At 40.2% G+C, this 27,356-nt stretch overlaps 1 protein-coding gene across 2 annotated transcripts; it reads left to right on the top strand.

Moving 5' to 3' along the window:
• Positions 1 to 138: 138 nt before the first annotated feature.
• On the top strand, positions 139 to 25,741 carry LOC119741958 (pre-mRNA-processing factor 39-like). Of its 2 annotated transcripts, XM_038217929.1 has the most exons (17): positions 139 to 295; positions 2,372 to 3,007; positions 4,221 to 4,345; positions 5,792 to 5,920; positions 8,950 to 9,062; positions 11,606 to 11,773; positions 13,029 to 13,260; positions 14,112 to 14,222; positions 15,440 to 15,604; positions 16,751 to 16,877; positions 17,408 to 17,616; positions 19,118 to 19,177; positions 20,117 to 20,298; positions 21,309 to 21,401; positions 21,721 to 21,870; positions 23,788 to 24,094; positions 25,223 to 25,741. In XM_038217929.1, the coding sequence occupies exons 1-17, from the start codon at positions 172 to 174 to the stop codon at positions 25,280 to 25,282; spliced, it is 2,991 nt and encodes a 996-aa protein (XP_038073857.1). In that variant the 5' UTR covers positions 139 to 171; the 3' UTR covers positions 25,283 to 25,741. The 2 variants fall into 2 exon arrangements, with proteins under 2 accessions (XP_038073857.1, XP_038073858.1); XM_038217930.1 differs by lacking the exon at positions 21,721 to 21,870 and having other exon boundaries at positions 140 to 295.
• The last annotated feature ends 1,615 nt before the right edge of the window (positions 25,742 to 27,356 follow it).

Consider the following 27,356-nt stretch of genomic DNA (forward strand, 5'->3'; position numbering starts at 1 on the left):
ATGTTTAAATAAAAAACATATTTTTACAAAGTCCTTTAAAGTGACGTAGGTTTGGTCGTTGATATTTATAAAGCCAAAATAAAAAAATTATGTTGTAACTTTTTATATAAATTATAATATTTGTAGACTCGTGTAATGATAATATCTCAAGATAATACAAGTATAAGCAAGATGGCTGAAACGGTGATGGATTCTACGATCGAGGCACCAGAAAATGGCCAAATCGAGCCACAAAAATCCGAAGCATCTGTCATCAGTGATGACTATGACCCGAGTATTCCTACAGATGAGAAAGGTGGTCACACGTTGTTGTAGATTTTGAATAATAATGATTTTAAATTGAAAAATAACTGTATGTTAAAACTTATAAAGTATCCCTCACAGGGTAATCCTTACTTTTAGGACCCCTTTCCTATACAAGGTTAAAAGACTCACCAAAACAGCTGACTAAATGACACTCAAAAGTGACATTCTGATATTTATTGACACATTTGAACATTTGGCAATGACACCTCTTGTCTTCAGCAGGTTTAATTTTGTAGAAAGAGGGCAGGGTTTAAATTTATGAGGGGTTAAAGACGACGATGAAAAACAGAAAATAAAATTAAAAAGCAAGATGGCGAACTGCAAAAAAAGGTAGGAAAGTCACATTTTCTTCGAAAGTGCTTTCAAAATTATAACTAACATGAGTTTGTCTGAAGAAAAAAGACTTCTTTAGCCTGCAAAAGTCACTTTGGTACTGAACAGTCATCTGCAAAAGTCAGTTTTGAACAGAACTCGTAGTCGTACACAATAGAGGTGTCCTAAAAGTAAGGATTACCCCTCACAGAACGGGTCGTGCTATGCGTCATTCCGTCAACAAGTTGTAAAAGCATTTTTAGTTTTAAGTTTAAAAATAATAATCACAATCACACATTCATTGAGTACCTCTGATTATTTTTAAACGTAACATAGTATTTCAAAAGTATCTTCAAATGTGCGATTTCAACGGTGAAGCTTTTTCATTTGGCAGTGTATATTTTGCCGGAGACGGCAAACCTTTAGTAAACGTTAGTTTGCCGGATATGCACTGAACATGCGCAGTTACTGTTTTTTTGTACTTTTTCCGGTGACAAGTTTTAGTCTGGCTCCATGCCAAAATTATCGTTGTTACCTCGTATTCACAAGATAAGATGGGATTCAGACATGTCAGACCATTTTATAATTTCGTACTTTACCTATTTCCCTTTTAAAAAAAATCCTCCAGAGCCACAAATCTGAAAAAGAAAATGTAATACTCTGCAAAAAATGTTTGAGACATGTTAAAATAATAAAAGAAGAATATTCTTATTTATTTGGGGATGAGAAAAAAAAAACTTTAAAATGTGGTGCGGTCGGAATCGAACGCGAGTCATCCCGCTTTCTAGAGCCTTTGCTTATCCATTACACCAAACGTGCTACACAACGTTTGATGGGAATTTAATACATCTTATAATTCAGCCCTATTTTAAAGAGTACAGCGCCCTCTGTTGATATGGATTGCCGCCGGCAAACCTTTAGTAATCGTTAGTTTGCCGTCATTACCTCTGGCATAATATCCACTATCTTTTCATTTTCGGGCAGGCGGGCGGTCATTCTTGTTTTTCTGCACAATCGCGCATGCGCAAAAGAGAAAACAAACACTGGGGCGCCTTCGCTCGTACCCCCCGCCCTGCAAACAGGATGCTGGGATACTCTGAAGATCTTCACAGAATCTTGTGAAGAAAGTGGCCTATGAGAATGACTTATGGGTTATGTATAAAGCATCTGGCTGCAGCTGTTCAAGGCCGCAGTTGGACAAAGTGCGCAAATGCTATCCGAAAACTTCCCATAGTAGAAATGCGCACATTCCATACCGGATGTGATTTCTGTTTCATTGCGGCCCATGAGGACAGAATTTTGAGTGTCGCATACATGTAATGCAATTCGAAATGGAGCCTGACCAAGTGACTGGAATTGTAAATTTACAACACATGTAGGCCTAAGTTTTACAGAATTTCCTACATTGTTACACTTTAAACTGGAATTAAAGAGTAATGAATCAGTCTTAACGGCCGTTTCAAACCTTGCAGAGTCATGACCGCGAAGGCGGCGCCTAGTCACTGTAATTTTGTTGCCTTAAAATTCTATTTTTATGTGGGATTGCTAGCGAGAATTCCCTTAATTTCTTAGCTGTTTCGCGGATACCGCCAGCTTGCTTGAAATCGTGATTTTGCAATGGCTCGGGGGCTAAGTTGACCCAGGCTAAGAGTAAGAGCCGCTGATAGGTCCAAGCAAATTTGTCTTTCTTTTTTTGATATTGGCATCACATTCTGGGTATAGATTTAATGTCAAATTGTATTCACGCATGTAGGCTCTGTTGCTGAATTCACACCTTCCAAGATGAAAGTTGCCGAGCTCCGCACGGAACTGATGAATCGTGGCCTGGATGCCAAGGGCAACAAGGCCGCCCTTGTCCAGAGGCTGGAGGAGGCACTGGACACACCGCAGGGGGAAGTATCTACTCCGCAACAACCTGGTGACGAAGACAACGGAGATGAAGAAGACGAAGATGAGGTTACTATGATTACGCCAGAGGACATTGGCGGGAAAGACCAGGAGATAGGAGACCTCGAGATGTTGGCACCTCTTCAGAGCAAAGAGGAGAGTGGGGAGGGAGATGTAGACGCTGTGGAAGAAATAGACGATGAAGGGGAAAGCAGTGCCACTGAGAATATCGAAGAGCAAGGCCAGATAGAAATGGAGATGGAGACGGAGACAGCTGCGGCTGGTCAAGAGCAGAAACAGGAGGAGCCCATGGAGCAAGAACCAACAGAGAAGCCCACGTCCAAGCCCCTCGTCCCAAAAGCCAAACCGGCAGAGGTACCAGCAGCTAAGGAGAAGCCCAAACAGGAGCCAAAGGTCGTAGCTAAGCCCCAGGAGAAGGTGGTAGAGAAGAGTAAGCCAGCAAAAGGAGCCACCAAAGCACCAGCAGCTAAGGCTAAGGAAGGTTGGTGTCTGGAGTATCTGAATAGGCTTCTTTATCATTAACCCCAACCATGCCAAATGCAACAGAAAGCAACAAAGGTAAAAAGTTGTTGCATACTGCTGTATTTAAGCAACTCAAGTCACTGTGCTTTGTTGCATCTTGTTGCATGTAGCAGGGTGACTTCTCATATGTCCAAGGCTGATACAACAGAATCTACTTTTGCATTTGGTTGCATTTAGCAGGGTAACTGATTGGTGCCAAGGCTGGTGTGAACTGGGTTCACTGCACAATGCAACAGAATCCACTGTTGCATTTGGTTGCATTTAGCAGGGTAACTGATTGGTGCCAAGGCTGGTATGCACTGGGTTCACTGCACAATGCAACAGAATCCACTGTTGCATTTGGTTGCATTTAGCAGGGTAACTGCTCGGTGCTGAGGCTGGTATGCACTGGGTTCACTGCACAATGCAACAGAATCCACTGTTGCAATTTGTTGCATTTAACAGGGTTCTCATTTGAGCCAAGTTGCATTTTGTTGCCTTTCGCAGGGTGCCTAGACAAAACTTGTTGGGGGAAAGGGTTCACAAAGTTTTTCATTGAGCCATTGGAATCACACTAAACATATGCTGATATTTGTTTCATAGTCCTGGGACGAACTAGTTCAAATATTTGTACTGCTTATGGTGTCGTAACACCCCCTTTTATATAATAATGTCACATATTCCCTACTTTGTTACTTTATTCTGGGAGCCAGATGGGGATGAACAAACGTGGTTACCGCTTGGTCCCGTAAAAGCACAAGTACATGTATGAATAAAACATGATGTCGTTAACTCTAAGGGCTATTAACCCTAACTCCCTAGGGGGTATGCAAAATCGTATCAAAATTAGAGGATTCAGGACTGTTAGGGTAAAATTTATTGATTATCGCGAAACGGTCCTGAGCAGAAAACGTATGTTAACCTGAGTTCATTAACTGAACTTTGACATCTTTTGGCATTTGTTGCTTGACGTGAAGCAAAACACTCACGTACAAGAAATATGTGCCAAAGTGCCACATTGATATCCTATCAGAAATGGTTCATTAAAAACTCCTACTTGCATGTAATGATAAAAAATAATGTTACACACTTCATACTTCCCCAGTATATTCAGAAAATTACAAAATATATACAAGTTTGGAAAAAAGAGATCATGTGGATTTTTTTTTTTTTTTTGAATCTTTTCTTTTCAGAAACTAAGAAGCCAGAGGTTGAGAAGGGACCACCACCAGAGCTGCAGAAATACTGGAAGGCCGTCAAGGACAAGCCCACGGATTTCACTGGCTGGACCTATCTGCTTCAGTATGTGGAACAACAGGTACAACAAACCCCAAATTTGCCTCAAATTAAATTTCCTCTTTTGGTCTTTTCCTTGGTCCTGAAGTATTCCCATCATAGACAGTCATGAATTTCTGATAAGTGTACATGTACCTTAAAGGGAAAATACAACATTTGCAAACATCAAAAAATAAAACTACCAAACCATTTTGAAAAACCTTGCTGGACTGTTAGTGAATGACAGTGTAAAGCATCCTGTAAAATCATGGCACCTGGTATACTGTCATTTTCAAGAATAGTGGTATTTTTGTATCAATTTCCAACGCTGATCGGCCGATCAGCATTGGAAAAAAACTTGCTTTTTTCAAATACTGGCCCCAATTGACCATTGCACTTGTTTACAATCGATTACACACCTATGAACGGGTACGAGCCAGCTAGACTGGTTCCCTGACCTTACAATTCCCCAATGTATGTAAACCGCTCTGTATCTTCTTATATGGAGTCAGGGAACCAGATTACAAGAAAATGATTGTTTTTCTTGGTTTTTATGCCATTTTCGAACTTAAAACCTAAAAAAAGTCAGTGTAACTATATTCGCTATATATTTCCAACCCCCACAATTCCATCCATTTCTGAAAATTACAGCAAAAGCAAATGATGTATATTCCCTTTAACTAATCCCCAACCATTTGAAAACAAAGGTTTATTAGACTTATATTACACAAACCTGCAAACAATTCACGTAGGGAAGTACATGAATTGTATTCGTTTTGCTGAAAGAACAATACCTTTTTTTGTGATCAGTGGACAGAAGTTTAAATCGGTGTTTGTGTTCAAAATTCCATAACTTGAAAAGTACTTGAGTGATTTGAATGATTCTTGTACTAAGAGAAAACTTATTAATTGGGCTTTCATATCCTAGATTTTGAAAGTGCTACTTGCAGAACTTCATTAAAATTCATTAAAACCCTAACTCCCTAGGCCTTTTTGCTAGGATGTAGCCTCAATCCTGCAAAATCCTCCAATTGGCCTCATGGAAAAATAGCATATAGCCTCAATCCTGCAAATTCCTCCGTTATTTCTTGAATATGGTCCATGGAGGGGTGACCACTGCCTGAATCCTGCAAAATCCTCCGGCTATGACTGTCAATAGGCTTAGGCAGAGGCAGTGACATCCTGGAGCAGTGCGTAGGATGTCAAGTATAATCAAGGACTAAATTTATGCACGGCTGAGCATAAACAACACAAGGTCCGGCCCAAGACCTTGACACAGTGCGTACTCCGAAATCAGCAACCCACTTTTGCCATGTAACCTCAATCCTGCAAATTCCTCCAATTTGCAAAAAGGATTTTGGAGGATTCAGGGCGGTTAGGGTTAAATATTGCTTGCTATATTGCAAGCAACATAGCAATGAAACCAAACAAATTGATTGTGATACTTGAAACATCATCATTTGACCGCTTTCCTTTCCATCCTTTCCAGGGTCACATGCCATCGGTCAGGGACGCCTTTGATGCTTTCCTTGCGCGCTACCCTTACTGCTACGGCTACTGGAAGAAATACGCCGACTTGGAACGCAAGAAAGCCAAAAATACCGAGAAAGCTCAAGAGGTAGGTTGAAGAAAATGTACCTAGTCCTTTGCTTTATTAGGTGGTCATGACTACATGCTTTGAACAGTTGGTTACCAGTTCAAGTAAAATAATGAGTCACTTTTTTGGAACCTTTCTGAACTAGTGGACTTGTCCAAATTGCTGGAAAAGCTGATATCCCATATGCATCAGCATGTGTTAAATGGTTGAACATTAAACGAACAAGACGATGCACATCTAGTGGAGCTGGTCCAAGAGTGCACATAATTCTATTCAATCGATTCCGAATGGTTATTCACTGGAAGCCTTTTCATGCTTGTTGCCCTCTGTCTGAACACACCCATCTGGGCAAAAAAATCGGAAATAGTATTACCCTGCAGGGCAAATGAATGAGCCCTATCTGGCCCATTCATTTGCCCTGCAGGGTAATACTATTTCCGATTTTTTTGCCCAGATGGGTGTGTTCAGACAGAGGGCAGCTTTTGGGCTAGCTCTTATCCAATTAGTGAACTCAACCAGGGTTCTGTGGAGCTTGTGATAAAATCTAAATTGTGCTCACGCTTGTGATGGTTAACTCTGGACCTGGTGTTTCAGTGAAGCTAAAATGTCACCGTATAAATATGTTCAAGAGTTACATGGTGAATCGGACAAACTAAACAGTGACTGAGATCGTCAGGGTGGAGCTCTGTCAGTTGCATCCAAACAACAAATAAAGGTGGAGCTAGGTCGTAAAAAGAAACCCTGCTGAGCTGAAAGTGGAGCTAGCCCCCACAAATATTTGTGGCTAGAATTGGCCTTGGCTAGCACCGGAGTTAACTCCAGAGGCGGGGTTGAATTGTGTCCAAACGACAACTATTTTGGGTGGAGCTTGCTAGCTCCGTGGCTATCTTCAGAGATAGCCCTCCGTCTGAACGACCCTGATGAGACTTAAGAAGTCTACCTTACAAGGGACAGTCAGTTTAGCCAGTGAATAATTAAAAAAAAGTGGGGGTTACTGAGTATTTCAACGCATCCAACAACCAAAGTTTAGCAGTTTGAGATGTTTCAAAATAAAAAAAATTTGATTAGATGAAAACCAGATTTTGTACAAAAAAGCGTTTCCTCTTTACGCTTAATTGTTTACAACATCTCAATTTTGGGCTTTCAGAATGTTTTAATGCTTATATATTATTGCTGTTTTCAAGAAGTGACAAACCTATTTTGTTGAGGAAAAAGAAGATATGTCACTTCCTGAAAAAAAATCCAATGATATGTAAGTCCACATTTTTTTTGCTTAATTTGTGTCTTTGTTCCCTCATGTTGATACAGATACCATGCCAACAGTTATGCATCATCTGGCAACATTTTAAAAAACATAAAATCAATATCAATTGGACCAAAAAAAGCCGTTTTTTTAATTTTTTTTTAATTTTTTTTTTTTATCACTTATTTTTACTTTTCGAGGTCCAATTGTTCTACTTTTCTGAGAGAGATGTTATGTTGAGGGTATAAATAATAAGCTCATAAAAACATCTATTTTTCCCCATTTTAATTTTTTTGGGGGGTGGGGGGGAGGGTGGGCAAGGAATACATATAACCTACATTATTTTGGCCACTTTACCATTGATAATTCAGTTTTGTAATGTTATTCTGTTTAAACAGTTTCATCTAATTACCAATCAGTACTCCGCATTAAAAAAAAAAGAATTGTAAACTACATATTCGTGCATAGATATGTTAACATGTAATGCCATCTTCTTTCAATTTGTGTGAATAATTAATTAAATGCTTAACTCTCATTGGAGACAGCAAATCATGATAACTTTTCTCCCACAGCGTGTGGTTCTGATTCAGCATCTGGACGTTCCGCCGAGTTTGAAAGTAGTAGTAGTATTATGCTTAGACAATTGGTCTGAATATTTTTCCCTTACAGGAAGTAGTTCCCGAGAGGACATGTACACCAGCAAGGAATTTACTAATCGCTTCTTAATTCTTTGATGGATTTTCAAGTATAGATACCTGTTTACAACGGAGACATAGCAGTTAGTTTTAGGATAAAAGGAATACATTGTACTTTAAATTTAAGCATACCTTATTTTGAATCGTATGGTAGCTTACACAGTATTTGTTTTCAATCAACTTGGAATTTGTAGAAACTGTATGGTATTGGTTGTCGTTCCTCACTTTTTTTTGGTTTCATTTTTCAACTCAAAATTGTTACAGAGTGCATTTTTTTTCGTTCTGTAAGAAAAGCAAAGAGGTTTAAAGAAAAAGAAAACAAAATAAGGCTGAATCAAATTTTTTTTTTTTTGTGACGAAAACCTTCTCCACATGTGGCAGCTTGGTCGTATTTTGGTCGGACGAGGCAGTTAATTCTTAAGGCTGGCTCCCCGCAGGTGGGCATTCCTATCAACCGGTCATGCTAAAGACGTTGATTCTTTAGCATCTTTACGAAGAAACCTGTCTTCGTTGGGACTCGACCTAAACCATCTACTGTCAGATGATGTGTCGTCAGTGCCTGGAGATAGTACCCAAAGGTTTAAATGTGATCAGTATTGCCTAGGCCTAGTATCATGAGATATTGTTACAATTCATGCCAATGAGAATATTTTTGTTGTGTGTAATTTTTGATTTGTGCCATTTCTATTTTCTTAGTGGAATTTTACATGCATGCTTCGTAGAGATATTATAATATTACTGTGTGGTCGGCTGGCAATTTCTGTAAATTTTGTTTTTCAGATTTGAAAATCACTTCCACTTTGGTTCACAGATTCCACACGCAAAAATCTTACGACACCTTGATGACCATTTCACATTAAATGTTTCGGCAGACGATTTGAAACACATTTGGGGAAAAAGGGAAGGAGGGATTTCACACAGACAATCTCACGGATTTTTTTACATACTTTGGAACACCCAGATTAACTATTGACACAACAGCAACACTGAAGACAATTGGAATTTTTTTTTTTTTTTTTAAGAAAATTCGACCAAGTGGAAGTGACTTGCCCAGGACCAGCTCTGATCATATTTTGTCTCCTTTTCTTTTTCGTCTACCTCTTGACGTGAAGGTGTTTGAGACGGGCATGAAGGCGATTCCTTTGAGTAGTGACCTGTGGATGCAGTACATCCAGTTTGTCGGCCAGACTGCATCGCCGGAGGAGGTTACTGACAGACTGCGAAGGTATTGTCAGGTCTCATCCTTCTTAAGGCCAAAAAAAAAAGTCTCCGGTTTCTGGTATGCGCGGGCGTCGCCGTAGCCATGCGCGTCGGCAAAATGAAAAAGTTTTTTTTTTCAATGAAAGGTGATGTCTTAAAACCGCCAAACCCACTGGTTTGACTGGGATCCTGCTGCTGCACAATTTTAACGTGTTTTTAGATGGGTTATGGTCGAGAATAAGCTTTATGTGGCCTCTCTGGACTCCCATATATTTGCACTAAGTTTAGTCGGGCACCATTTGCAGTCAGCCGACATTTGAAGCAAAAAAAATCAGGTAAAAAAAAAAAAAGCCGCGTCGCCGCACCACTTTTTGGGCAAGCTCCATACCAGAAACCGGAGACTTTTTTTTTTTGCCTAAAACTCAATTTTTTTGTGTCACTTTATCAGCTGTGGGAAGGGGTGGATTCTGGCCCCCACACTTCTCACATTTTGGCTGCCCGAAGACAGATTTTATTTTATTATTAAGACACCCATGCTATTGCAATTGCATCTGCAAAGTTTAGTTCAGTTGAAACATAAATGTCCTTGATATTCCTTGTAATCTGTAACATTTTGGATGAAAAAAAAATGGAGATTAGGCCAAAAAAAAAAATTCGGTCTCTGGTCAGACCAAAATTCCGGAATTGACGCGGGGACGCGGCTTTTTTTTTTTTCTTCAAGCTTGGATTGTACAGACAAGGCGGGGTACTATTTTGCTTTTTTGGTGTCCTCATGTACATTGGTGTCCTCCATTATTTGCCTTGGTGCTCTCGATCATTTGCCTTGGTGCAATTTCCCATTCCTTGGTGCTCTTTGGTAAAAAAAAACTGAGGAGGTGCGGCAATAGAGGGCGCTGTTGGAGCTACCGCAGAACATTTTGGGGAAAAAAAGATTGACGCGCATGATTAAAATCTACACGCGCGCTGACCAGAGACCGACTTAATTTTTTTTGTTGGCCTTATAACATTTTCCAGTATTTACTTTATTCACAAGTTGGCCGTGCTAAATTGACTGCCAGGTAAACTCTTCATTTTTTGGAACTTGCAAGTAGAAATGAAAGCAATGAAATTATAGGTCATTACAAATCAATAGCAGTCTGGTCTGATATCAATTTATAATTTGTGAATAAACGTACCTCAAGGTGTTGAGCCACAGTAAAAAAAAAAAATTGAAAGTGAGGCTTGGAACGCACTCCAATCATGAAATAGTGGCCAAGTTCGGGCAAGGACCATTAGTCGACTAGTGGTTGATTTGTGACGTACCTTACGCCTGCGCACTAATAGCAACGTGCGAACGTCTCTAGTCTAACGCTGGTCAAAATGTCATGGCAAAACTTCTGGATCCTGGCTCTCTACTAGCATTATGAATGCGCGCGGCTATTGGTTACCAGCGAAGCAACCAACCCCAGTAGGCTGGTTCCAAATGGTCAACTAGCGTAGTCAACCACCATCGACTAGACAGAGTTCGGGCAAACGTTAGTTAACCATTGGTCAACTATAGTCCTTGCGCAAACTTGGCCAGTATTGCACCATCACATTGAACAGTTTACAATTTATAAAATAGATTCAGGGAACACGATCGAAAATGGCTTGTTCTTGAATATGGTCAAATTCGAGTCAGGAATGTTCACGATTGTCTAGTGTAAAATAACAAGTAATATCACAAGGCAGATCACACATAAAACATTGAATAATGACAAAGCAACGGCTTTGTCATACAGTTCATTTCAATAATTTGTCACTTGAATGGGCCTGAATCATAATGATGTCACGCTTTGTTTACATGTGCGCTTTCCTATGGGAGTCAGGTGGGGTCACCTGACAAGAGTCACCAAGCTTCCATAAGAAAGCACATGTCAACAAAGCGTGACGTCATTATTACTCAGGTCTGTTGAGACTGCATGACTAGCGATTGACCAGTGATGACTCAGTTACAACTTTGTAATTTTCCAACATGAATGTGATGCATATGAAACTTAAAGGGGATATACATCATTTGCTTTTGCTATAATTTTCAGAAATGGATGGAATTGGGGGGTTGGAAATATATAGCAAATATGGTTACACTGACTTTTTTGAGGTTTTGGGTTCGAAAATGCTATAAAAACCAAGAAAAACAATCATTTTCCTGTAGTCTGGTTCCCTGACTCCATTTAAGAAGAAACAGAGCAGTAATACATACATTGGGGAATTGTAAGGTCAGGGAACCAGTCTAGCTGGCTTGTACCCGTTCATAGGTGTGTAATCGATTGCAAACAAGTGCGATGGTCAACTGGGGCCAGTATTTGAGAGAAAAAAAGCCAGTTTTTTCCAACGCTGGTCGGCTGATCAGCGTTGGAAATTGATACAAAAATACCACTTTTCTTGAAAATGACGGTATACCAGGTGCCATGATTTTACAGGATGCTTTACACTGTCATTCACTAACAGTCCAGCAAGGTATTTCAAAATGATTTAGTAGTTTTATTTTTTGATGTTTGCAAATGTTGTATTTTCCCTTTAAGAGACTTCTCCTTTTCCCCCCCCCAGTGTATATTCCAAGGCTATTGCCGCAGCTGGCACAGACTTCCGCTCAGACAAGCTCTGGGATATGTACATCAACTTTGAGAAGGACAAACAGGAGTGGCAGCGAGTCACCAAGGTATACGACCAACTCCTGACTATCCCTACTCAACTGTACAGTCACCACTTTGAAAAGTAAGCGCCTGTCGTTTAAAACATCTTTACAGCATTTGAAAAAAGCTGCATATTTTAAAGGCTAAAAGACGCTGATAATACCATTTTCAGTAGTAGAAAGTGTTCTGTCGTGTCAATATTGTTGGATGTATTAACCCTAATCCCCTAGGCCCTTTTTGCTGGGGACCATCCTCAATCCTCCAAAATCTTCCAAAATGTTGCACTTATGTTCAAATGAAGGATACCCACTGCCTCAATCCTTCACAAACCTTTGACAGTCCTGCCTCTTGAAATGCATTCATCCTCAATCCTCCCCAATAATCCTTCTCTTCAAACACCATTCATTCTCAATCCTCCAAAATCAACCAGGACTGAATGTTCATGTGCCCTCAATCCTCCACAATCCTCTAAAATTGTATATTGCTTTCATCCTCAATCCTCCAAAATCCTACAAAAACTGCCCGGAGGATTGATGAGGGTTAGGCTTAAAGGAATATTTACAGGGATTTAACTTTCTGAATACATGTAGATGAAATGTAATCTCGAATGCGTATTGCAGTATGTGGAAGTACTCTAAAATTTGGATGTAAAGTTACAAAGTTTGTGAAAAGTACAGGTACACGTGCCACCTTAAACAAGGCACTTAAGAATCAAGTTGCACAAGAAATTGAAGGTACAGCTTTTTGTACCTTCTCAGGGAAGTAGGCCACCACTTATTTATTTGGCTCCAACTACAGACTTGGGATTTCAGCTGCCCTCAAACAGTAAAGAAAGTAGTCGGAACTCCATCTCAATCTCACACTTAAACATGAGTCTAAGAATGGCCACTGCATTGTTGTCCTCATGGCCACCGATGCAAGGTCTTATCTTTATACAAGGAGGCTCTATGTTCTGCACATATACATTCTTAAGAACTTGCTGAACCATCAAGGTGCATCGCAACCAATACAATTTGGCAGTTCCAATATACATGTGGTTACTTCTGGCATTAAGGAAGAAAGTGCAATGTCCGTGACAGAGCCAATTAACCATGATATCTAATAAATGATTCAGAGAAATGATCCAAAACTCCTAGTCAATAATCTTCTTGACCATTTCTGGATGATGGATGTATAAGATTTGAAAAATAAATATTGAAGTGTATTCACTGAGCTCTTGAAAGCTCTGTCACAGATATTACACGATGCTAGAATTGCCCATGTATGAAATGACATCACACTTCTGGTTTGTAAAAAAGAATCAACTTTTTACATTTGTTTGACATTTCTTTCTCTAGGTTCAAGGAGCACATCAAGAAGCATCACCCCAAGGACAGCCTCTCCGTTGATGAGTTCATCAAACTGCGTATGGAGGTGGTGGAGGTGCTAGGAGTGGTGGAACCGGGGATAGAGGAAGGGGATGAGGGTGGGGATGACGCACCCCCGGGGGATGACGACGCACCCCCAGGGGTTGAGATTGCTCCCCCAGGGCTGGAGACACCAGCTGCCAAGAAAGCTGCTAGTTCTAAGGTACAGACTTATTATTGGTCGTAGTTTTCTCTAAACCTTAATAGGAAAACTGAGTGAGGAAAATTTTTTGCAACCTGTCACCACTTTTTTCTTCATATATCATCTCAAAAAAGGTCAGTCATTGCAAAAATGATGATAAATCTGGGACTGAGAAACATTTCCAATTTTGTTAGGAAATACTTGGAAAATGTTCTTGACTCTCAATAGACTTTGTACACAACCGCTAAAGTGGCGTCAGGCTGCATAATTTTTTTCCCTGAGTGGTTTTCTATTTCATTTTTGGCCTTCATTGCTTTGATTTATTATATACTTGGTATACACTGTGCTGCCTGAGCAGTTTTTAAAAGAAGTCTCTGTGAGCTTGAACAGGTGGGATTCAACCCACAAGCTCCTGTTTATGAGTGCAGTTGTCTTACCGCTTGACCAACAAACTTGCATTGGTCATTTCGCCAGTCAAAGTTGATTAAGCAACAGTATTTGTTTGATTTTTTTTTAAATTTTATTGTAATCTTTAACGAGGGTAGTCCATTTCAGTTTAAGAAAACTACTTTCCAAAGGGGCCCCTCACGTTAAAATTACATGAGAAAATAAAATTGCAAAAGTAGACAAGACTTTACATTCAAATTGTAGTATAGTATTGCAACTAATGACTTCCAAATTGCTGCTTTAGGGAGATGTTTATTTTAAAGATGCCGGTTTTTTGTTAAATTTTGGAGTGACTAAGTGTACAATGCTTTTGAAATTACAATAGTGCAGGATAAGATGAACGAGAAATGGTAAGAATTAAACATCTCCAGAAGCCAATTTCATTGAAATGCATTTTCTTGGGTTTTTTTCTGTTCAAACACCAGCAAGTGGAAATGGAGAATGAGGCCATCAGGAAGAAGGTTCTGGAGTCTCGCGGGGCAGTCTACAGACAGACTGAGCAAGAAGTCAGCAAGAGATGGGCCTATGAGGAAGGGGTGAGTCAGAGCCTTTCTGCTACTGGAATATCCGGGAGGTCTTTCTCCTTGCACATCGAAATAAAAAAAAATTGAGTTTTAGGCCAAAAAAAAAAATAAGTCGGTCTCTGGTCAGCGCGCGCGTCGATTTTAATCATGCGCGTCGATCTTTTTTTTTCCAAAATGTTCCGCGGTAGCTCCAACAGCGCCCTCTATTTCCGCACCTCCTCAGTTTTTTTTACCAAAGAGCACCAAGGAATGGGAAATTGCACCAAGGCAAATGATCGAAAGCACCAAGGCAAATTATGGAGGACACCAATGTACATGAGGACACCAAAAAAGCAAAATAGTACCCACCTTGTCTGTACAATCCAAGCTTGAAGAAAAAAAAAAAAGCCGCGTGGCCGCGTCAATTCCGGAACTTTGGTCTGACCAGAGACTGAATATTTTTTTTTTTTGGCCTTACTGAACTTTTTTACTACGAAGTTCATTGCCATCCTAGTCTTCTGCACTTCACAGTCCTTCAAGTTTTGCAAAAACCACTTTTGCCCATAGAGTTAGCACCCACACTTCAAATTTCTGTGAGGTTATCTTTTGTGTGGGGTATGGGTAACACTTCATATCCTTGCACATTTCAACCTCGGGGCAAGCAGGCAGATGCAGTCACGCTTCACTGCTCTCCACAGTGCTGTTTTGTCACTCTGTGCAGTGACTCTCTGTGTGACACAGTTACTTTTAATACCCTTCACCTGAAACTGACCTGCAGTGTTTTATATGCTTTTATGTGTTGATCTGAATATTGACTTCATCTATGAGGGTTAAATAGCAATCCATACAATCATACTTTTATAGATCTTTCTTGCGCCTTACCTTTTTTTGCAAAAATATATGGCATGTTATGCACCAAAAATGAAGTTTATTTTTGGCATATTCCCAGTGTTTACATAGGCTTCTTCATGATATTTGGGATCTTGACCTTTCTTGGATGCTGCAGTTCTCCTCAGAGATTGTCCTTGATTAAAATCAGTTACGGTAACCTGATTAAAATCAGTTTCCATTTCATACAATGCAAAAGTGTATTCTCAAAAAGAAAATAGATCTAACATGAATGGAATGGATGTTTTAGCCCAGTTTTGTTAAATTTGCATTCCATAGGGATCTTCTTGAACGAAAAGAACTTGTGTATGTGATGAGAAATACCAAGTGGGTAACATACATTTTGTTTTTCCAATTTTCAGATCAGAAGACCCTATTTCCACGCCAAACCCCTGGAGAAGAGCCAGCTGAAGAATTGGCGGGAGTATCTGGACTTTGAGACGGCTAACGGTACCCATGAGAGGGTCCTGATCCTGTATGAGCGCTGCCTGGTAGCGTGTGCACTGTATGAGGAGTTCTGGATGAGGGTATGTCTGCAAAGACCTTTAAAAAAAAGACAGGGCAAGCCTAGAAAAGACCTATACGCGACTTTGTCGTGTGACAATGTCATGCATTTCTATAAATTCGCCCAAATCAATAAGCGTGTTAACATTTCCCTGACAAAGTCGTGCAACTTGTGACATTTTTCAGTCAAATTCGAAGTGATTTGATTGTGCGACACAAAATATCGCGTACATATTTCAGCCGGAACATGTGCCTGAAATGATTGGTTGTAGAAGACTGTCCAAAAAAATCATGAGACATATCGCGTATTTGTGGACACACACGGTCTGAGGCATTGCCACTCAACAAAATCGTTGTGACAAAGTCGCGTTTGTGTAAATAGGCCTTAAAGCTGGTCAAAGAGCAGTATTGTATTCAGTGATTTATATTGGGCCAGATTTAGTCCATTGCGTTTTAAAGGGAAGATACAACATTTGCATACATCAAAAAACGAAATGATCAAATTATCACGAAATATCTCACTGGATTGTTAGGGAATGACATTCTAAAGCATCCTGTAAAATCGTGGCTCCTGGTGTGCTGACATTTTCAAGAAAAATGGTATTTTTCCAACGCTGGTCGGCCGACCAGCGTTGGAGAAAACTGGCTTGTTTCAAAAACTGCTCTTAATTTTTCATAATTAGATTTTCTGCATTTTCTTTGCAATTGATTGCACACATGTGAAGGAGTACAAGCCTGCTGGACTGATTCTCTGACCTTACAATTCCCCAAAGTCGACAAACTGCTCCGTTTCATCTTAAGTGGGGTCAGGGAACCAGACTACAAGAACATGATGTTGTTCTTTGTTTTTCCAGCATCTTCAAGCCCAAAACGTGAAACAAGTCAGTTTGACAATATTTGCTATAACATTCTACTCCCCCAAATCCATTTACTACTGTAAATTGCAGCAAGAGCAAATGTTGTACATTCCCTTTAATCTGATACGGTAGCACTTCCCGCCTCTCTTTACCAGCCAACAACCAGACACAAATGACAGTCAGTCAGTGAGTCAATCAGTGATAATAAGAGGACCAATGAGTCAAAACGCCACCAAAAATCCTTACTAAATCTTTACTTATCCTTTAATACTACAGAGAAGTTCAAAGAGCAATGTTCTTTTTTCGTTGCAGTATGCCAAGTACCTGGAGCCACACAGCATCGAGGGTGTGAGCTCAGTCTACAAGAGAGCTTGCTCCATCCACCTGCCCAAGAAACCCAGCATTCACCTTCGCTGGGCAGCTTTTGAGGAGAAGCAAGGTACAATTACTCATTCTTTGAGCCCACTCCCTCAATGAGTAACGGCACCGAAATCTACAAGTAACCTTTGAAGGTGCATCTTAACCCTAACTCCCTAGCATGATTTACTAGGAACCATACCCATCCTGGCAAATTCCAACACCATATGGGAAACTGCACACACACATTTCTGGCTTAGTTTCTGGAGGTGTGCCAACCCAATGTAAAAGACTGTCAGTTTAGGGGTACTGTACCCATCCCGACAGATTCCAACAAAACATGCTATGGGGGTTTGATGGGTTGAGTTCTGTTAGGGATAATGGATTCTTTGCTTTGTGAGAATATAGTGTCAGAAAAGTGCGATGAGCTGCGTGAAAAATCTGATGTAATTGAGTACAGAAATAAAATGTTAAATTAGATGCTCTACTGGAAATGTATGTATACAGATTGATAAAAGTGTTTTGTACCAACATATCCAGATTACATAGAGTGAACAATCAAAAGAAATAAGCTTGGAATAATGATCGTTTGTCTTGAATGTCATTGTACAGGCAACATGACAGCAGCTCAAGAAATTCTGCAGAAGCTGGAGGAGAACGTGCCAGACCTCCTGATGGTGTCCCTGGAGCGCCTGAGTCTGGAGCGTCGCCTCGGCAACAAGGAGGAGGTGGTCGGCATCTTGAGGAAGCGAATGGGAGCAAGCAAGAAGCCAGAGATCAAGGCCTTCTTTGCCATGAAGCTCTCCAGATACTATGCAAAGGTCAGTGATATTCTGTGGACTCCGTGAATAAATACCCCCTTAACGGTTATGAAGAGAAAATGGGGAGTGGTTTCTCCTGGACGCATTGTCACTGAAGCCTGACACATGTGCAAAGACTCTATGGGGTAATGCACATTCAGAATATATTAACCCTTTCATGCCCACATTGTTTATTGACCATGCTCTCCCCAGGACCAAATTGTTTGCTCAGTCATGTGGAAATCACTAGAGCGTGAAAAAATGACCACAAGTCGAAAACTCACTTTTTTCAACCCAGATTTTCACTGCCAAGGAGTGATTAAAATCATAGGTGTTGTGTGTAAAGTTTTTTCCTTGAACCTTACTCTTTTATGTGATGTAAAAATGAAGTCCATACGTGCAAATATAAGAATGTTATGCCTTTTTGTCCATCCGGTCCCATTTATCAAACTGCAAGCCATTTCACCACATGACCAAATGGCACTCCATACCTCAAATTGTGCGTGGAGACTTCTGAAGCACTTTTCTCATTTTTATGTAATGGTAACACTATGAATAAACTACACCATTAGAACGATCCGAAAACACTCTTTTAGCTGGTATATAGTTGATGTATGGGCGGCCAAACATATCAACATGCCGCCTTTCTGAAAAGTAGTGAATATGTCTGTGTTGAGGGTGTTCTGTGTGTGGTTTCCTGGTCGACAAAAGTCGCCCATGGTAAGGAAAGGGTTAAGTCGTGAATAATTTGCATTATACATTCGCTAATAATTTGCATTATACATGCGGGAATGGGGCGCTTACGTAGTTGGTCCCTCCCACTGGAACTTTTGTGAATGATGCCATTTGCTGTTCATAAAAAAAGTCCATAGAGTACTGAAGTGAATACATCACGCGCACATTATGTGTGTGAAAGACATTAGCGCGTGATTCAGCCGGAGAACCAACACGCGCACGTACCCCATTCGTTTGCACTACTCTTCCCGGTTCAAAATGACGTCGCACTTCAGTATTCTATAGCTGTGGCTGAAGGCTATGATATCCGTGTTTGAACAAGAGAGGGCGCTATTCTTTTACCTCGCAATGAAGTATGTGGCTGTGGCAACGACACGTGTACCTATGGAAGTGACTGAATCAACTTCCCATTGGCGCAAGTGGTATAGCTGTCACAGCCCAGTAGGTTGGATGCAACCAATGATATGCTGTAGGAAAGACACTTGTGCTTGCACCATCTCAAACCCCGTGTTCACGCAAACTTGGTCAGAGTTGTGAACACTATGAATCACTTGGTATTGTAAGACTTTGATGGATTCAGTGTTGCAAAGATGCAGGGGAATTACTTTGTGCAGGAGCTTTCGTGTCTCAGTTTTGTACAAAGTGCAAAGAATTTGCCATTTGGTTTACTGCACGGTATATCATTTTGGCAGATTAAGGAAGGTTACTGGACAAAAAAGCCTAGGCGATAGAGTCAAGACTAACTCAGCAGGAGCTTGATACAGCTGTTTTAATGTCTTCACCACAGGTCATGAATGACATCGACAATGCCAGAAAAGTCTTGCAAGATGCTGTCCAGTGGGCGAAGGTGAGATGATGAATGAAATTACAAGACTTATCTTGAGATTGTATCAAACATTGGGTTTGCTTTTGGCTTCTTATTGCCCTTGCTCAATTTTACAGCCCTAATGTAATTGAAGATCTCTGTGAACTATAGCAGAACATTACGTGCCAACAGTACTAGCACATTCATTTATTAATTTCCAGTAATGTATTAAACAATTGTATGAAGTAGCATTATGCTCAAAATGTACAAGTACATGACATGAAAAAAAAGTAATCACGCAACTATGGACAACTTAAGATAAATGTGACCGGCTCCACAATAAAGAGTATTATGTGGCAAAAAAGTGAAATTGCGTTATGTTCATGGTTGGAAAGCCCACAATGTACTCTTTCGTTTGGGATATAATAGAGCTCCATAGCCCCTCCCGTTCTTGAGATATGACGTATTTGCATATTAATTAGTCCCTTGGAGTTAAAATTACACAGGCTTTGAAAAAGCAGGATTTGTGGTAGAACAACAGAACCATGCCCACAAAATTGTTGTTTTTTCCATTTTGTTCATCAAAATCAACATTTCTGTGAATGAAGCCTGAAACTGTAGGTATTAAAGAAGTCATTTAAAATGAAAATCACATGTTGACGCAATTTTCACCCTCTCAATGTTGAGCAGGCCATTACACAATAACGCTCAGTGCGACTTAATACCCTTTTTGGTGGAGCCGGTCACAAATGAAAATAATTTAAATATTAAATTAAAATAATTAAGAAAGCTAAATGTATTAATAACATGTTTATTAAAGAAGGCAACAAACTATCCAGTGACAATAATGTGCAATCATTCAACAAACAAAAATATGCGATGCGAAGATTGAAAATAAAGATAAATGGGACGAAAGCTGCATTAAAAGGTTTGCGTTGAAAAAAAAATCCTATTACATGGGCCCTTTTAATTATGTCGCAGGACAAAGTGACCCTGTACCTGCAGATGCTGGACCTGGAGATGCAGCAGATCCCCAGCGATGAACAGGCCATCCTAGACCTGCTGCAGAAGGGCATCGAAGTCAGCAAAGACATGGATGATAAGATGAAGTTCTCCCAGAGACGCCTGACGTATCTCATGGACTTTGGGACCGACGTGGCCAAGTATGTTGTACAAACAGTCCCTTGTGATCTTGCTCAATTATGTTTTCATTAGTGTGTGGCGTAATGGCTTCATAGCTCAGGATTGCTTCTAAGCATGAAAGGCTTGTAACGTTTCACCGGAAATACTTTTTTTTCTGGGAACAACATTTCCCCCCCCCCCCCCCCCCCCTCTTTGGGGCTGGGGAAAATGGCTAATATCGCTAAACTGGGACAACATTATGTGTACATTCGTGCATGTTCTGTATTGTGGTTAACAGGGGTGCATTTTGCCTGTCAATGCAGGGTGAGTCAGAATGATCTGCACCCAAATTAAAAAAAAAATATTAAAAATATGTAGCAATTATCAAAACAAGTGCAAATGAGATATGTTATAGGCTGGTATTTTGGACATATTTGGTAAAAGTTTCATGTATATCAATCGTACCGTTTTGAAGAAAAGCGCTAGCAAAGAACACGCCTTAACAAATTCTGACCACGGTTCCATGGTTCAACAATTTTTTTGAAATCGCTTACTGATGTGAAGCAGTGTAATAACAAATAAAAACCTAGTCATGGTGACTGACTCACTTGAAGTTATTGACACATTTAAAAAAAGGGCAAAACCAATTCCGTGTGCAGACTGGAAAATGAGCCACTTGAAATGAAAATGGCATTACTCCTCACCACAGTCACTCATTTGAAAAATTATAAATTCATGTGGAAGACAAGGTAATAACCATTCATATGAAACACTCAGTTTTTTTTCTCAATATACTCTATTTGCCACAAAAAAGGTGAACTTGGGTCCAAATCATTCTGACTCACCCTGTATGTGGTTTTGTTGTTGGTCACCGGTTGAGTGTTTTAATGCTTGCGCTTGACTTCGCACAGCCGAAGTCACCTCAAATCTCAAACAATGACCGACAATAAAAGTGGTTATTGGTTACGACCACCAAAACACACCAGGTCGACTTAGTATATAACTGGGCAAGAAACTAAGTTATCAAACACAACCGGTTTTATCTCCGTAGGTTGCAGACTGCTTACGAGTCTCATCAGGTACTCCTCAAAGAACAGCTGGAAATCCTGCAGGTAGCCAACAAGAAGAGAAGCGCAGAGACAAGGTCAGTTATCAGATTACTGAGAAATGTTATGGCTTCAGCTCCCACCCTTGCGTCTGCCAGCAGTTGCGTTCAATGTGGGCAGAATTATCCGCCATATGCATGGTCCATCGCTCTGTTCATTGCTTTGAAAATCTTTCAATGCATGCATGTTTTCCCAGCATGAAATACAATATGCCCTCACAAAACACATTTGTCGCATGCTCACACAAAAAAAGCTGCAACACTTTCAGTACAAAAAGGTGAAATGCAGCGGTATGTTCGAAGCGTTATGAAAAACGCATAGGATTTTCATACCAGTGAAAATTCTATGTTTTTGCAGTGGAGCGAGTGATAGTGCACAGTGCCAGTTACCCGGTGCCCATGCATCGCCCAACACTGCCGCTGCAGTTGCGACACCAGCCAAACCAGTGCAGAGGGGCGTTGCCTTTGCAGGATGGAAGAGAGGGTCTGACTTGACCTCTGTCAAAGGGTATTCAAACTTCCCTCTGTTTCATGCCCATTCCTTGATATTTATTTTATTTAAAGCTACAGTCCATCATTTGTAATTTGTGCATTTTGTTCGTTTGAAGCAACAAAAGAGTTCAAAATCTAATGAAGGATACTGAGCAACTAACCTGATGAAGTTTCAGCTAAGCTTCAGCTGTACATTCCGAGAAAAACAGCATTCTAAGATCTCAATTTCAAATCAAAAGTTACTGAATCATGTTTTGAATTGTTTTGAATTGCAGCTATACGCGACGTCGCGCACTGATCCGACGAATTACAACAACCGCGCGCGCGTGTGCGTCGTTCCAATACTTGTGCGCGCTGCGCTGAATAACAAAACGAACTACTAATTTAAATTTTCCTACGGTGCTTCTTAAGAATCACCGTTGGAAATGCCTTCTTTCGTTGATTACTTCAAAATGACGGCTTCCCAGAAAGAATAATTTCACAGGGAGTTTAGTTCCCTTACTATCTTTCAACCAAGTTTGTTTTTCAACAATAATTACGCCAGTTACTTTTCGGATGGCAGCAAATGATGGACTATAGCTTTAATGATTTTTTATTTTACTGGTCTCCCGTGGGGCACGGTATAAAGAGAAGACAATGTGAAAAAAAATACAGTTTTCAGTGGGGGAGGAAAACCCCGGAAGAGTTATCTGAGGAAAACCCACGGAGTCAAATAGGGACTGAAAACCCAATCCACATATTGATCCAGGCAGTAATCGAGCCTGGTCACAGTAGTGGAAGGCAAGGAAAGTACCGCTACGTTAACCTGACTCCTTATCGTCAAACTCTTTTTTTTGTTGATCCCTATTATCGAGCTCGGGCAAATTTATCCAGCTTTTGCTGTTGTCATCATTCTGATGATTGCCTCTTTCAATGTCGAGTTGCAAGAGCGGTTTTGATTATATACAATCATGTTGGCTTGAGTGTAGTTAATAGACAAGTAATCAAGTCCCCACAAGTCATTGTCACAAGTCATCTTGTGGACAACTTTCAAATTTATCATTGAAATCAGAGCTAAGCTGTTGTATTGAAGGTGGAGTTTATCATTTGCAGCTATCCAAAAATAACTGACTAAATCATTGTTGAGAAGCATACTTGGTTTAAGGTAATAACACCAAACTATGATATTCTTTCTGGCATGCTGTCATTTTGAACAAAACAATAAAAGGTTGTTTCCGAAGATGCGTTTAAAGACGCATTTTGGGAAATTTCCATTAGTAAGTCGTTTTTAATTCAGCGAAGCCGTGAATGGATGTGCGCAAGCGTCGACACAACGCACACGTGCGCGCAGTTGCTATGATTCATCGGTTCAGTGCGTGACATCGCATAGCTGCAATCAGCTGAATGAGAACATGTCCTAGACGCTAATTTCAGGCGCAATTCAAAACATGACTCCGCAACTTTTGAATTGAAATCGAGATCCTAGAATATTCTTTTTTGGGAATATACAGCATTTACTGAGCTAATACTTCATAGTTGTTAAGCACCTTTAGATGTTGAACTCTTTTGTTGCTTCAAATGAAAAAATGCACAAATGACAAGTGATGTACTCTACCTTTAATTGGGGACTATTTTGAAAATCCTGTCAACAAAAGAGAGCACTGGGGCCCTCGGTTTCAGTGCCATTTTGAAATTCCCCTGTGTCTAGTCAAGTGACAAATGCATTGCACAGTCAAGAAGGAGTTGTACATTGACTTGAATACAAGTCTGTGAAGTAACAGATCTTGACTGCTTGTCAACGATGGAATTGAATACAAATTTCATCCATCAAAAGTGAACAACACTCACTCAGCAATAAGAAAATTGACTTAACCTAAAGAATGCTCTGTAGACATGTCTCTTTCACAGCATATTCAATAGTGTGTTTCATTTGCCTGTCCTCTTTTTTGTGCAGCGAGAGCACGCCTGCCGCCACACCAGCCAAGAAAGCCAAGACGGAAGACTCCAAAGCCTCAACGACCCCCACCCCTACCACACCAACCACAGCTGCGACCCCATCCAAGCCCCATCCCCTGCTGTCCAACCCAGTCAGCAATCCTTCAGGCCCTGCTGCTGCTCAGGACTACAACCAGCCGCCCGGGCCCAACCCAGGGTGGGGAGGGTACAACCAGCCCCAGTATGGCCCCCAGGGGGGTAACTACGGACCCGTGCCCCCTGGCCCAGGGGGTTACAATCAGCCCCCGCCAAACAGCTACAATCAGGTATAGCCATTGTTCCTTTTTCTCTTTGATAAGATTATTTGTTGCGTAGGCTGCTATGAATACAGCTGTCTTTGTGAAAAAATTATGTACAAAGTGTTTTGGGACAGAAAGAAACAAAAGATAGAAAAATATGCATCAGTTTTCCATGTGATAGTGTGCAGCATCATGTGTTTTATCCTTATGCACCTTATTGTGCTTTGGTGCGCCATATTTGACGGTCATCACAATATATGCATACAAAAAAACACATTAAAATGAGAGTGTGTAGATTTCTGTAATTGACATGTCCTCAAATTATAAAAAGTTTTCATCAGGATAGGATATTGATTTAAGTGTCTTACAATCATTTTTAAATTGCTGTTGAACATCATAAGTAAGCAGTCTAACAATGTCTCATGAAAGAAAAAACTTGAGGGGATCGTTGTGTTGGATAATGCTTTGGGTTTATACTGTTGAGCCTAACTCCCCCAGACTCTACAGAATCCATCAGAAGGCTGTGGATGATTTTTCAAGATTGAAGAATGTAGAGTCAACACTTATAAGGAACTTAATGCCAAAAGGATCCACTGAGGAAGTGGTTTGTGGAGAAATGGGGAAATCTCGTTTCAAAATTCCCTCCTCAATCCTCTAAAATCAACTAGGCTGTTTTGGGGGATTTGGGAGGATTGAGGCTGTATGCTTTTTTTAGTGCCAGTTGATTTTGCAGGATGCATTGTGCCAAGGTTTTAAGCTATACCTTGTGTTGGTTATGCTTCGCCATGCATAGATTATACTATGCCATGCCTAGATTATACTAGATATCATTAGCACTACCGGTACTTCTGAATATCATCCGCACTACTTCTGAACATCATCCACACTGCCCCAACGTGTGTAAAAGTGAGTCAGAGGATTTTTGAAGAATTGAGGTGGTGGTCACCCCTCCACTGAATAAATTCAAGAAATAACAGATGATTTTGGAGGATTGAGGCTGTATGGTAGCAATTGGAGGATTTTGCAGGATTGAGGATGGTTCCTATCCAATAGGTTAGGGTTAAAAAGGGTGACTTTAAAGAGGAATCTGGCAGTACAAGAAAAGTTTACTTCTTGTTTTTTTTAAAAGTTGTAATGTCTGTTTCTCTCTTGCAGCAATACCAGCAGTACCAACAAGCCTGGGGAAATTACAACCAAGGCTACTACCCAAGATAGCCGAGTCTTCGCCATCTCCTCTAGAAAACCATTGAAGGGTTGCTTAAAAATGAACCCGTAGTGGTCTGAAGTTAGCTGCATGCATGGCAAGTCTTATTAAGTCGGGGAAGCAGTTGCTTCATATCAGACGAACCACAAGTAAAAACTGCTTCGTAGCATTTTATATTCTCTTTCAAATCTTTAAATGGATGGTTTTGTCAAATATTCAAGCAAGTTAATACTTAGGTTGACTGGTAGTAGTGTTTATTATGACATGTCCATGATAAAGGGACAGAAAGTTCTTCACTTTTTTTACTTTGCTAATGGAATTGTATGATACGGAGTAATTCCTGAACAGTGCCGGGAAAGCAAAATTTTCCTTCAGGTCGTACATTAGAAAAGGAGCTGCGATAAAGACATTGCTTGAATACATTCTGTCTTTTGCAGCCCTATAAATATTAATAGATTTTCTGATTTAAAGGGAATATACATCATTTGCTTTTGCTGTAATTTTCAGAAATGGATGGAATTGGGGGGGTTGGAAATATATAGCAAATATAGTTACACTGACTTTTTTGAGGTTTTGGGTTCGAAAATGCTATAAAAACCAAGAAAAACAATCCTTTTCCTGTAGTCTGGTTCCCTGACTCCATATAAGAAGAAACAGAGCAGTTTACATACATTGGGGAATTGTAAGGTCAGGAAACCAGTCTAGCTGGCTTGTACCCGTTCATAGGTGTGTAACCGATTGCAAACAAGTGCGATGGTCAATTGGGGCCAGTATTTGAAAAAAAGCCAGTTTTTTCCAACACTGGTCGGCCGACCAGCGTTGGAAATTGATACAAAAAAACACTTTTCTCGAAAATGACAGTATACAAGGTGCCATGATTTTACAGGATGCTTTACACTGTCATTCACTAACAGTCCAGCAAGGTATTTCAAAATGATTTGGTAGTTTTATTTTTTGATGTTTGCAAATGTTGTATTTTCCCTTTAAAAAAGAAAAATCTGACCTATTTTTTATTCAATTCACAATTGCAACAACACAATCTCTCTCAGCATGACTGTATTCATGAATGATATGTGATAGCCAAACCACTGTTTATGAAAACTAATTCGAGGTATTTTGAAAGTTTGTCTCTTGATTTGTAAATGAACTTCAGCTCTGTTTCAGTGTCATATTTCATCTTTTTTGAGAATAGATTTATTAGAGTGTCAGGAGGAACGGCCTTCGTTTAACTCGATCAATCTGTGGAAGAGTTTGGTAGCATGACATAACTGGAAGAATTTTCCATTAAAGGACAGGGTACTATCATACGAAATTTTTGCTGATATGGCACGACAGGAGGCCAGCAGCTGATTTCACGAAAGCTTGTGCAATGGCATAACTCCACTTACGCCACATTTTTTGCACAAGTTGCGCAACATTCAGTTATGACACATTTCACAAAAGGTTCACAAGTCAACGACTTACGCAACTTATTATTGTGTAACTTTATGCAGTCATTTTAGGTGGCATTAAGTTGTGGTGTTGCGGCTGAAATTGAAATGTTTTGCTGACTAATCTCGATTGTTGTGTGGAGCCTCTTATTGTCCAACTTATCAAGATCTATACAAGATACAGCTTTGTTTTTGAAGTAAATGAATTGCTATTTTATCCTTGGAAACTTTTAGAGTTGCCACACAATTCCGAAGAAAGTCAAACAAAGTTGTTTCTAAAATGGCAGCCAGAGGCGATTCAACTACATGATCGAACAGAAATCATACACAAACAGACAAGGTAAAAGCTGTTATTATATCCTCGTCCAAAATTTTGAATTATTTAAAACGTTGCATTACTATGCCAAGTTTTGTGAAATAGATGGTAAGTTTACTGCGTAGCTGTGCATCAAATGTGTGAATCCTATGCATGGCATAGTTTACACACTGATGGATAATCATTAGATGTATGCTCAGGGTGGGCCTTTTTCTACTAAAAAAAATGGTGAAATTTCAGTATAGCTTCAAAGAATGTCGGACACTTCGCCCCATTTCCACGTCGCCCCATGTCACTTCGCCCCTAACCACTTCGCCCCATCCCCACTTCGCCCCATCC

The sequence above is a fragment of the Patiria miniata genome, unplaced genomic scaffold (genome assembly GCF_015706575.1).
Source record: "Patiria miniata isolate m_02_andy unplaced genomic scaffold, ASM1570657v1 HiC_scaffold_5, whole genome shotgun sequence".
Lineage (NCBI taxonomy): Eukaryota > Metazoa > Echinodermata > Asteroidea > Valvatida > Asterinidae > Patiria > Patiria miniata.